This window comes from Stegostoma tigrinum, chromosome 3, assembly GCF_030684315.1.
Source record: "Stegostoma tigrinum isolate sSteTig4 chromosome 3, sSteTig4.hap1, whole genome shotgun sequence".
NCBI classification, from domain to species: Eukaryota; Metazoa; Chordata; class Chondrichthyes; order Orectolobiformes; family Stegostomatidae; genus Stegostoma; species Stegostoma tigrinum.
This window is the reverse complement of record NC_081356.1, coordinates 80,470,857-80,483,269: the sequence shown is the minus strand read 5'-3', so window position 1 is coordinate 80,483,269 and position 12,413 is coordinate 80,470,857. Positions and strand designations below refer to the sequence as shown.

The following is a 12,413-nucleotide window of genomic DNA, read 5'->3' as shown; positions in this document are numbered from 1 at the left end:
ATCAGTCTGATCCAGAGTCACAAATTGGATTTGAATGCTCTTTTAGGTGCTGTTGCATATGTCCAGGTATGTTTCTCTTCCAGTCTTTGAGGTGCTGGTGTTTGTCTTGCAATTCTCTTCTGTCCCACACTTGTTCTGCATCTCGCCGTAATTCCTTATTGACTGGGACAGTAAGTGAATCAGAGAAACATATGGTATGAAAATCATAAAGTGCAAAGTTTACACATAGCCAACAGTTCTGTGTGATACATTGAACGAGATCTTGAGGAATGCATAGATGTAGTAATTGGAAATTTTAAGTGTGTTTTGCAAAGAGAATGTTGAGTATTTGCCATAAGAGTTGTGTAACCAACCTAAGTTAATAGCGAAAGCTAAATACTGCAGATGCAGGAAATCTGAAGTAAGTACAGAAAATGTTGGAGGCACTCTGCATGTCCATGGAAAGAGAAACAAGATTAATATTTTCTCTTCAGAAGAAGTCGAACTGGTCTCAATGTTAATTTTGTTTCACTGTACGCAGATGCTGCCAAGCCTGCTGCATTTCTCCAACATTTGCTGTTTTTATTTAGTTAAGAATAGCTTTTGATTTAAGCAGATAGACTAACTGGCATTACAACATATTACAACTTCATTCAAATGCTGTCTGCTTCATTTCAGGATGATAATCAAGCCTCACAAGACTCATTACCTCAAAGAACAACCATTGAATTAAGCCTAACACCCAGGTTAGTGATTTTGTACTCAATATGTTCAAAGAACATTCTGGAAAGGCTGTAAGAGGTGCCTTCCAAGGTGGACAAGTGGTTCCCAAAACTGCTTTCCCCACTTCCCATGACTTGCTCAGTACCAGTTCACCCAAGAAAAGCTGCTGAGCTACTCACCTGGTGAATGCCTCTCTTGCAACTACTAAATAATACTGAGCATGGGCAGAAACTGAACTGGACCAACCAAATAAATAGTGTGACTACAAAAACAGGTTAGAGATGGGAATTATCCAGCAAGTAGCTCATTTCGTAACTCTCCAAAGCTTGTCTGCCATCTACAGAGTCAAGATTGTGATGGGATACTTCCCACTTGCCTAATTAAATGCAGTTCCAACAACAGTTAAGAAGCTTTATACCATCCAGGACATACCTTCCCACTTGATTGGTGTCACATTCACATATATTCATTCCCTCCAATACTAATGCACAGTAGGAGCAAGGTACATTTACAAGATGCTCTGCAGAAATTCATCAATTCTTTTTCCAAACGCACAGTCACTTCCATTTGGAAGGACATTGGCAGTATACCTCCATCTTCCCAAGGACAATGATGTATGGGCAACGAATGCTAACCTAGCCAGTGACGCTCATATTCTCTAAACAAATAAAATAGTGTGGTTCTTAAGAGGCCTATTATGGCCTAAATAAGCCCAATGGCAGATAAATAGCTTGGTGCCTCCACTGCTCCCTGTAAATGAATGGGAGGTGATCATTTAAGGGGAGGCGATGGCCTAGTGGCATTATCACTGGACTGTTAATCCACAGTCCCAGGTAATGTTCTGGGGACCTGGGTTCGAATCTTGCTTTGGCAGATGGTGGAATTTGAATTCAATAAATATCTGGAATTAACAATCTAATGATGACCATTGTCAATTGTTGGAAAATGCTGTCTGGTTTACACATGTCCTTTAGGGAAGGAAACTGCCACCCTTACCCGGTCTAGCCTACATGTGACTCCAGACCCATATTTAACTGCCCTTTGGGGTATAGGCAATAAATGCAGCCTAGCCAGAGATGCTGTCATCCCGTGAATTAATAAAGAGGCAAAAAAAGCTGCCTTTACCAGCGTCATTTACCTGATGCATCAATCTTTACGTTACTCATTGTATCCTTAACACCGGACATGGATATCGTGATATTGAAGAATCCAACAGGTGTTTAATACAACTAGCTATTACATACAAGCATTACCTTCACATATAAGTAAGTATCTGGACTGAAACTTGTTAAACACTTGGTGTTTAATGTTGGTCACACAGTGTCCTGGTTTATATTTTTCTAGTTAATGTTTTATACCAAATCTCTGATCATGAGATCAGCACATTGTTTCCCCATATATACATCCAGCTCTCACCCAATTACCCCTTAGTCAACATGTAATGATCACCTGTTTTATAGTTCTGTTTGGTCTCTAGCATCCCTGCCAGACCCTACTAAATGATAATAGTATTATCTTTACAAATTATATAGAGGGTCCACCACCCTGTAGCATATCAAGTGATCCTAGAGTAATGTAGAGTATGAGACGTTTATGCATTCAGGTCAAACACTATGATACAATAATGGTATTATGAATGTCTGTTAAAGAATTATGGACATACTGACCATAAGACATAATGCAAGATCTTCAATGTTCTAAAGATTAAAAACAATCTCAAACAGATATGTGGTTGTAACATGTAGTCAGTTTAATCCTTACACAAATAGGTAAAACAGAGTTTCAGAATTCAAAGTTCAATGTGATGCTTTCGAGGTTTGACAATTTATCTTGACTGTATACCCATCTGGTGATGTACCCAATGTTCTCTGTTTCACTTGTCTGACAACTTGGTTGTCTTGCTACTGGTTACTATCATTCAACACAATCATCTTCATCAGAGTGCTCCTCCTCACGCTGTCATGCATGATTGATGTGCTGCATGTTGGTCTAAGCTGGCTTTTGTTCCTTTGTGACATAGCAACATGATCGGCAATGATTTTTTATGACCTGGACTGATTGTAACTTTTTATAAATCTTTGTTTTTAAGTTTCACTTTTCACCCAGATAACAGTTTCGGTAGTTCTCTATCTGGTCATTCGTCGTATATCTTTTTAATTCTGTTCTGTCTGTTAAGAAGAAGAATCATGTGTGTCTTAGAATGTTTAGGAATGGTTGCTGGGCAAAGTCATTCACACTTGCCTTCACATAAGTTGCGCTGGGGAAGGTAGCCCCTTCTCCATTCATATCGCATGAAAATGCTGCAATGTAATATTAAAATGTTGCTTTGTTGTTTGACAAACTAGTGATGATTAATTTGATAGTACGTACCAGATGTTCAGTTAGATCATTTGATAGTGGAGTGATAATGTGATATTGATCATTCCTTATTTAATATATGTATCTTGAAATGGTTTGCCAGTGCATTACGGTCTGTTGCCATGCTGTATAATTTCTATGGTTTCTAAGAATGCTGAATAAACTGAAAATTGCGCTCATCATATTAGCCATTATGTGGAGGTGCCGGTATTGGACTGGAGTGGATAAAGTCAGAAATCACAAGTCACCAGGTTATAGGCCAACAGGTGTGTTTGAAATCACAAACTTTCGAGAGCTGCTCTTTGACTAGCCGAAGGTTGCAAAAACTTGAGATTTCAAATAAATCTGTTGAACATAACCTGGTGTTGTGTGACTTCTGATGTCATCATGTTAGTAAACGTTATACTCATGTTGCAAAGTCGCTGAACTATAGGAAATTTAGAGAAGTAAACCATTATAAGGATATAAACTTTGTCATGTACTATATAGTAGGCCTATTGCTGCTTTTGCCCAAGGAGTAGGTGTAAGATGGTGTGGATGTAGAGGCTTCCTCCACTCCTGGAAATGAAACGTTTTGTGAGCCTAACGAATTATTGAATATCCTGATTTATTCCTGCCCAGTAGACAGATTGATGTGGGGATTGCCACAGGAGGAAAGTCTTGGCCTGTATCCTCTGCAGTTTAGCAGAGTTAGCAGTGACTTAATTGGTGCTAAAGCAGACGCGACCAGGTGCATGTTGAAAGCATATTTCTTCTTGTAGAACTAGGGGTCATATCTTAAGCAAAAGGGGGTCTCCAATTAAAACTGAGATAAGGAAACATTTTTCTATCTAAAGGGTTGAGTCTTGGAACTCCCTAGCTTAAAAGACAGCAGATACAGAATCTTAAAATGCTTTTAAAGCAAAAGTAGATCAATTTCTTAATTATTGGGTATATGCAGGAATGTAGAGTTGAGGTTAAAATCTGATCAACCATGATCTTATTAAATGGCACAGCATGCTTGGATGGCCTAGCAGCCTACTCTTGTTTCTTGTTGTATGTGTGCATGTGCGTGGATTTGTATGTTCAGGACATCATCTCACACCATTCCCTGATTACCACAAAACTCTTGTATCACTATTGCCTAGCATTCAGATATTTTCACATCCTGAAGCCTTTTGCAATACTGATTACATTAATAAAGCTATCCAAGCATATAGTGAACTAGAGTACAATTTAATCTTTATTCTTTGTTTTTCTTCCATTTTTTCCATAGTTGAATAGGCAGTTTATTCCACATTTCTGTTATTATTATTAAGGGTTGTCTTCTCTACAATTTGTAACTGATGAGAATAAACTTATATTGTTCATCGTTACAGAATTGTAACAAAGTCACCAGTCGGACAACAAAGAATATGAGCTCCCTGATTGGGGCTGTTAATCTGGCCCAAACAGGGAGCCCTGGCTGACAGACAGACAGACAAAAAGAGGAGTGTCAGACATTCTGGCATTCTGAGAGCTGACTCTGAAGAGGCAGTATTAGAATCAAGGACTGTGCAAGTACAAATAAAGATGACTTGGTGACGGGATACTGTACTGTATGGAGTTGTTTCAGTGGTGATGACAGAAAAGCACAAGTTGTAAAGAAACTCACTCACAACAGTCATCTTTGAGTTGGGATAAACATTTTGTACGTCTTACCTTTGTTAGGGGAATTTTGCTTCAGTCAACCCTGCCTTGGAGGACTTGGCCCAGTGTGCAGGGGGCGAGGGGGAAAGCATTACATTTTCCAACAAACAACATCTCCTGACAACCTGTGGAGCCACGTCCTTTTCTATTACTAGGAGCCTAGCTTTCCCTAGGTACCAGACACTACAGCATTTCAGGACGCACGTACTTAAGGAACATTATCACCCTAAGCTGCCTCTAATTGTGAAACGCTATTGTTTTTATTCAGCAGTTTGAGAACTAGGTGACTCCATTTTGGGATTTTTAAATAGGTTAAGATGACTGGCAGAAGCATGTAATTTTGGTTTAGCCCTTAGTGAAATGCTTAGAAACTGTTTGATGTGTGGGATTAATGATGGAACTATACAAAAGTACCTATTAGCTAAAGCCCAGCTGGACCTGAAACAGTCATGACAACTCGGCTTTATCACTGGAAAATGCGGCAAGTGGATCATACGAGTTGCAGGGTATTCTGATGGAAGTGGACACCCTTGCCAGTCTGTCTGAGCTTGGGAGACACCAGTTGACTGCAGGCAATTGCATAGCCTCACTCAGGACATATCCTGATCATAAGGACTTCTGGTCAGCCCACAGCAGTACTCCAGAACAAGACCAAGCCTTGGCTGTACAATTAAAATTGTCTTCAGGATCCTTGCTGGCAAGCCATTGTAGTTGCTGCTGGTATGTGGCCTCGAGACAGGTAAAGAGTCCTACTAGAACTGAATTGTGCAAAATAACTTATAGGATAGTGTCCAGAGGAGCTCATACCCTGGAAAGTCTACCTACATATGATTTGGAACAGTTAAATTGCTTAACAACATGCAAATCAGAGCCAATCAAACTAAATGTCTGGTTACATGGTCATCTGTTTCTAACAGAGGTCGCTACTGGCACAGCCATATCAGTGATCACAGAACCAGTTTTCACAAAATTCACTGGGGACTTCAGTACTTAGTTTTGCACAGGGGCTTGGCTAAGCTGAGAATCTGTACCAGGGAACCTTTACAGAATAACGGTACAACTTAGATCCTAGTCTTTCATGTAAAGCAGTTGGTTCAGTTACCACTGATTGGAGGCTTGGGCTCAAGCTTGCTGGGACAATATTGGTTGTGAGAGATTCACCTAGATTGATTCAACATTTTTCAGATAGCGAAAGGCTGCCTAAGTGAAGTCCTAATTAAGATACTCGGAAATCTTCCAGGAAGGTCAGGGACTGTCAAAGGAGGCAAGGCCACCTTGTGTGTTGAGTAATTCCATGATTATGTAAGGCCCGCTCAGTGCCATTTGCCTTACAAGCAAAAGCAGAGGCAGAAATCAGGAGGCTGGAGTATGACGGAATCGACAAAGCAGGCCAGTTTGTGGAATGGGCAGCACCGTTCATACCGACTGTGAAGCCTGATGGCTCAGTTCATCTTTGTGAAGATTTTAAACAAACACGAAACTGCTTTCTGTAGCTGATGATGATGGAGAGCATTTTGCAAGAACAAAAATAAAGTTGCTGGAAAAGCTCAGCAGGAATGGCAGCACCTGTGGAGGAGAAAACAGATTTAACGTTTTGAGTCTGGTGACCCTTCCTCAGAACTGATGGTGGCTGGGAAAACGTCAGTTTATACGCAGAAAATAGGGAGATGGGTGGGCTGGGGAGTAAATGATAGGATAGAGCCCAAAGAGAGAGAGAGGGAGACAGTTGGACAGACAGAGGAGTTGCTGACGATCAGGCTGGGAGGGTGGATAGTTGTTATTGGGGACTGTTACCCTGCCACCACACATCCCCAGTTGTTAGGCACTATGTGTTAACAAGGCCTAATGTGTGGGGTAGGGGGCTGCAACATGGGAGAGTAGGCCCTAAAACTAAACTCTCCCATATCTCAGCCCCCCCACCCCACACACCAGGCCTTGTTACCACATGGCCTGCCACTCCACACCCCCTGTTGTTAGGCACTAACAGTCCCCATTAACAACTGTTTACCCTCCCAGCCTGATTGTCAGCAACTCTTCTGCCTGTCCAACTGTCTCTCTCTCTCTATCTCTTTGGGCGCTATCCTACCGTTTACTCCCAACCCACCCACCTCCCTATTTTCTGCATATAAACTGATGTTTTCCCAGCCACCATCAATTCTGAAGAAGGGTCACCTGACCCGAAATGTTAACTCTGTTTTCTCCTCCACAGATGCTGCCAGACCTGCTGAGCTTTTCCAGCAACTTAGGTTTTGCTCCGGATTTACAGCATCCTCAGTTCTTTTGGTTTTTATTTAGCACTTTGCAAGCTCTACCTAAGGTTGCCATTTTATCTAGATGACATTTAATAACAGGGAAAAATAGTAAAGGCATTTTCCAAGGTGGGTGTACACTTAAGGGAAAAATGTGTGTTCCAGGCCCTCCAAGTGACCTACATGAGTTACATAGTCGACAAAACTCGGTTCCACCCATTGGAAAAAGGCAATCAAAGGTGCACCAGCTCCCATGTCTGTCCTGGAGCTTAGGTCACTTCTTGGGCAGGTAAGTTACTTCAGAAAGTTCATACATAACTTGGCCTGCTTTCTGGCACCTTTGCATTAGCTCCTAAAAAAGGGTCAGCATTGGAAATGGTCTCAGAGACAAACCCTAGCTTTCTGTGAAGTCTAAAATAAAAGCTACCTTCCTGCAAGGTGTTGACACACAGTAATCCCAGGAAATATCTAGTACTGACATGCGATAACTCCCTGAATGGTATCTGGGTGGTATTGGCTCATACGTGACCCAGTGGAGAGTAATGCAGAATAGCATATCCATCCAGAACTTTGGCTAATGTAGAGTGTAAATAGGCCCAGACAGAGCAAGAAGAGTTGGCCCTCATATTTGGAGTCGGGGGTTCCACCAATACCTTTACAGATGAAGATTAATGATAATAACAGACCACAAATCCTTACTTGGCTTACTTAAAGAAGCCAAAGCAGTGCCACACACAGCCTCAAGCCGCATTCAGCAGTGAGCTGTAATACTAAGTGCTTATAACAACAAGTTAGAACAGCATCCAGGATGCCGTGGTAGCGAATATGGATGCCTTGAACCATCTCCCATTAACAGATACACCACCGGTGGTACCACCATTGGAAGAATCTGTGAAGGTACTAAATTTTATGGACACACTCCCAGTCACAGCTGTCAATCAGACTTTGGACGCAGAATGATCCATTCATAAATGCCTGCAACAACTGAAATCGAAACCTTATTGGATCCACAGAGACCAGGCCACAGTGGAGGATGGCATATTGTTATGTGGTGCAAGTGTAATTGTCCCAAGCAAAGGTCGCTGTCAAATACTCACTGAATTCCACCAGGACCATCCAGGGATCTCCAAAATGAAGATATTGTTGAGCAGGTACATCTGGTCACTAGGCTGTGTTGACGGGGCAGTGCCCAGAGTGCCAACAAGGCCAAAAATTACTGCTAGCAGCTCTCCCACACCTGTGGGAATGTCCAGATAAGCCTGGGACTCAGTCGCATGTCAAGTATGGGCTTAATGTTCTTAATCAGTGTTTGGATGTGCAGAGTCCATTCAACAAACACAGACATGATGATAGAAAAACTGCAGACATCTTTTTCAACACATGGAATCCTGGAAGTGTTTATCACAGATAATGGGCCATTGTTTACCAGCAGGGAATTTGGGTATAACCTTTGGTCGATTCGGATTCAACACATAAGGACAGCTCCATACCCATCTATCATCAAATGGCCTGGCAGAAAGAACAGTCTAAACTTTGAAAGCTGGCTTGAAGAAACAGCCAACAGCCTACAGCCTCGCTGGATGCAAAACTGTCATGGTTCTTATTTGATTAGAGAACCACCCTATGTCCAACTACAGAGTTGCTAATGGGTAGAAGGCTTCACACCAGGTTAATTTTGATATTCCCAGATGTGGGGCTTCAGAGTCGTCAATGCTGGATGCAAGACTCCACCAAGTGAGAGAGAGAGTTTGATACAGGGGGAAAAGTATGCTGGAAGAATCCCAGAAATGGCCCTGCATGGGTAAGTTTCACGGTTGAGGCAAGGTCAGGACCAGTGATGTATAAACTTCGGGTAGATGCAATGGATGAAAGCTACAAATTTGCAAACAATGTGGGAGCAGAATGTATCCTGCCTTTTGGAACAATCAGAAAGACTGCTAGAACCCATGGGTTCACCCTGTCCATCAAGCATTGATGAGTCCTTTGAATCGGAGGTGGATATGATAGATGTCGCCTCCTCAACACCTTTGCTGCCAGAAGAAGACACTGAAATTCTACTGAGGCATTCCTGGCACAAGAGGCAAGCTCCTATGCATTACCTGCCACCCATATCAGACGCTAAGACAGAAGAACCTGACCCGGTGCTAAAAACTGGCCTGACCAGAGCTGTTTCAACAGGAAAATTCAGGACTGAAACATGACATAGTAGAAGGCAGATTTCAGAAAATGCGTACAAATCATTTCACAAATCATACTGATGTGTGAAGTTCTTTATCTCTCTCTAGATGTAGTTATACTGTTAAAATAATGAGCAGCGACTATGTTGTTGAATCAAAAAAGCCAAAAGATTTTCTCAGCCTTTTTTTAAAAAAAGGCTTCTGGTTGTATCATTTTTTTTGACTGGAGATTATATGATAAGGATGAATACTTTAAAACTGACACAGAAGGGGAGAGTTTTGGAGAAATTTCTCTGTATTGAGAGCAGTCAATGTTTGAAATAATTTGTTATATAAAATAATTGAAATATTGGTCTTTTCACCATTTAAGTAAAAAATTGATAAATATTAAAATGTTTGATGAGAGTGTAGGGCAGTGATATTTGTTTGGAAAACTCTACCTGGGAATCAGCATACTCAAATAAGATCACTGGCGTCCTTCGGTACTTTATTCTTGACTTATGGTCCATTACTTTTAAAGACCTTAAGACCATAAAATCTAGGAACACAAGCAGGCCATTAGGCCCATCAAGTTTGCTCTACCATTAATGAGATTATGGTTGATCTGACAATCTTCATCGTGACCTCCACCCCGTGATCCTGAACTGCCTTCAATGCCGTCATATCTTTCTTTTGATAATCCATCAAATCCATAGAATCAATACAGTGTGGAAACAGGCTATTTGGCCCAACAAGGTCACACCAGTTCTCTGGGGCTGTGAGACTTGAATGCACAGTCCTGTGACTCAAACGTGAAAGTGCCACCAAATTATCCATGATGTTAGGCCAAAGAGTTCAGAGAAATAATGTCATTACCTTCAAATTGTCTTAAAAGGATGAAAATTTTCCTTTGAGCTAGGTTAACACTTGATACAAGAGGAAGATGCCTGCATTTTTGAGTTTCTACTAATGTACACCTAACATTTTTCAAAAGGAATTTGGGTAAGATTTCAGCTTTTGACATGTGTATATATATATTTTGAGTTTTTAATCAAACTGAATGTTTTTGGCACCTGTTCACTGAATCAAGCAATAATTTGTGCGTTATATTAACACAACAGCATTTGAAGGATCATGGCAATATCTGAAGGAGTGGAAATGTTCTTGTTTCAGGTTCCTTGTGCTCTATAACCCAACAGACCAGGATCGCATCTCTGTTGTAACAGTACAAGTAAATTCACACAAAGTAAGAGTGCTGACTGCTTCAGGGCAGCCAGTGGAAGCCCAAATCAGTGCAGTATGGGATGGACCCACCACAGTTTCTAAAAACCTTTTCCAGGTCAGTTATAATTTATTTAATTATTCACATTTATTTGCTTTTTCTAACTTCATTCTTTGCAAAGCTGCAGATCCCTAAGTGCCAGATATCCTCTGTTAAATAGTTCAATAGTTAATTTTCTCAAGCATACTTTAACAGTGAATGAGGCCATTCAACAGCAAATATTGTTATGGAAAGATCTGATCCAGCCAGATCAGCAAGGTGTAAATGCTGTGTTTAATGCTAAGGTAACCCTGTTCTGTTTGAATGCATCTTAACATTGCTACAAATAGCTCCTCAGACAGTTTTCTGCTTGTTCTTACTTATGCCCACTCCTCAATAGATGGCCATCAGGAGTGACAACCCTTCTTAACCAGAGAGCCAACTATAGCACCATTTTACTGCCCATCTGTGATCAGTGAGATCAGCACAGACTAATAAGTCAACCTGGTGTCTACATAAGTGATAATGGGAACTGCAGATGCTGGAGAATCCAAGATAACAAAGTGTGGAGCTGGATGAATACAGCAGGCCAAGCAACATCTCAGGAGCACAAAAGCTGACGTTTCGGGCCTAGACCCTTCATCAGAGAGAGGGATGGAGTGAGGGTTCTGGAATAAATAGGGAGAGAGGGGGAGGTGGACTGAAGATGGAGAGAAAAGAAGATAGGTGGGGAGGTAGGGAGGGGATAGGTCAGTCCAGGGAAGACGGACAGGTCAAGGAGGTGGGATGAGGTTAGTAGGTAGGAAAGCGGTCCCCAAGCCTCCGCTTGCATCCCACTGCATCCCAAAACCAGTCCAACCTGTCTCTGCCTCCCTAACCGGTTCTTCCTCTCACCCATCCCTTCCTCCCACCCCAAGCAGCACCCCCAGCTACCTACTAACCTCATCCCACCTCCTTGACCTGTCCGTCTTCCCTGGACTGACCTATCCCCTCCCTACCCCCCCACCTACACTCTCTCCACCTATCTTCTTTACTCTCCATCTTCGGTCCGCCTCCCCCTCTCTCCCTATTTATTCCAGTTCCCTCCCCCCATCCCCCTCTCTGATGAAGGGTCTAGGCCCGAAACGTCAGCTTTTGTGCTCCTGAGATGCTGCTTGGCCTGCTGTGTTTATCCAGCTCCACGCTTTGTTATCTTGGTGTCTACATAATGTGTGTTGGTTAACTACTCAATGGTTAACTTCATTATCTGACAATCTGACACTTTTTTATCACAGCTCTGTTTCAGCTTATCCTTTGTAGACTTCTATGTTCATCTTTATTGTGCTAGTGTAAACAAATTCTTATGTTGCATCCAAGCCAGTGAAGTGAAAACTTGAAAGTTACCATAGTCCTAGAGGACCATTGGCTGTACTGTCATTTGAATGAGAGAGTTGATGACTGGTGGTGAGTTTAACCTGAAGTACCCATGCCTTGGTTCAGAAATCAGGCCTTGTGGTGATCTGAACTGGTAGAAAATTGAACCCTGTTAGTATCACTGGTACAGGTCAAACAAATCATTAATGCTGCTTTCCAATCAGTACAAAATGCAGCCCATATTTCATATAGTTTCAAGCAATTGCATTGTAAAACAAAGCAAAATGATGTGTTGTCATGGCCTAAGTCAAAAATGTAGAACTTGAAATTGAACAAGAATGATAAGTTACAATAATGGTTAGTTACATAGGACAGAGTCTAACAAGAGTTTGAACAACATGGGTTATGGTGAGAAATTTGACAGAAGCAATCCAAGCATCCAGCAAGGCCAATCTCTAATTCTGAAACAACTCCATGTACAGGCATCGATAAGGACACTTCTGATCCCAGGCTGCCTTGTTATGTTGCTCAAGGCAATGGGTCAAGATCAGTCCATTGAGTCTGTCCAGAGAAACTAAAGGGAAAAGGGCTAGGGAGGACCAGGTGGGCTGCTGCTAAAGGAAAGAGACTCAGAAACCTAATTGTGCTTCAGGCTGGAGTGAACGA

General features: G+C 41.8%; 1 protein-coding gene across 2 annotated transcripts in view; it reads left to right on the top strand.

The window, feature by feature from the left end:
* The window catches only part of man2a1 (mannosidase, alpha, class 2A, member 1), a 163,548-nt gene that overhangs the window by 100,988 nt on the left and 50,147 nt on the right, over positions 1–12,413 (top strand). For both annotated transcript variants that reach the window (XM_059644699.1, XM_048527297.2), the window contains 2 exons: positions 658–725; positions 10,307–10,472. In XM_059644699.1, coding sequence (XP_059500682.1) covers positions 658–725; positions 10,307–10,472 — 234 coding nt within the window. The remainder of the gene's footprint in view (positions 1–657; positions 726–10,306; positions 10,473–12,413) is intronic.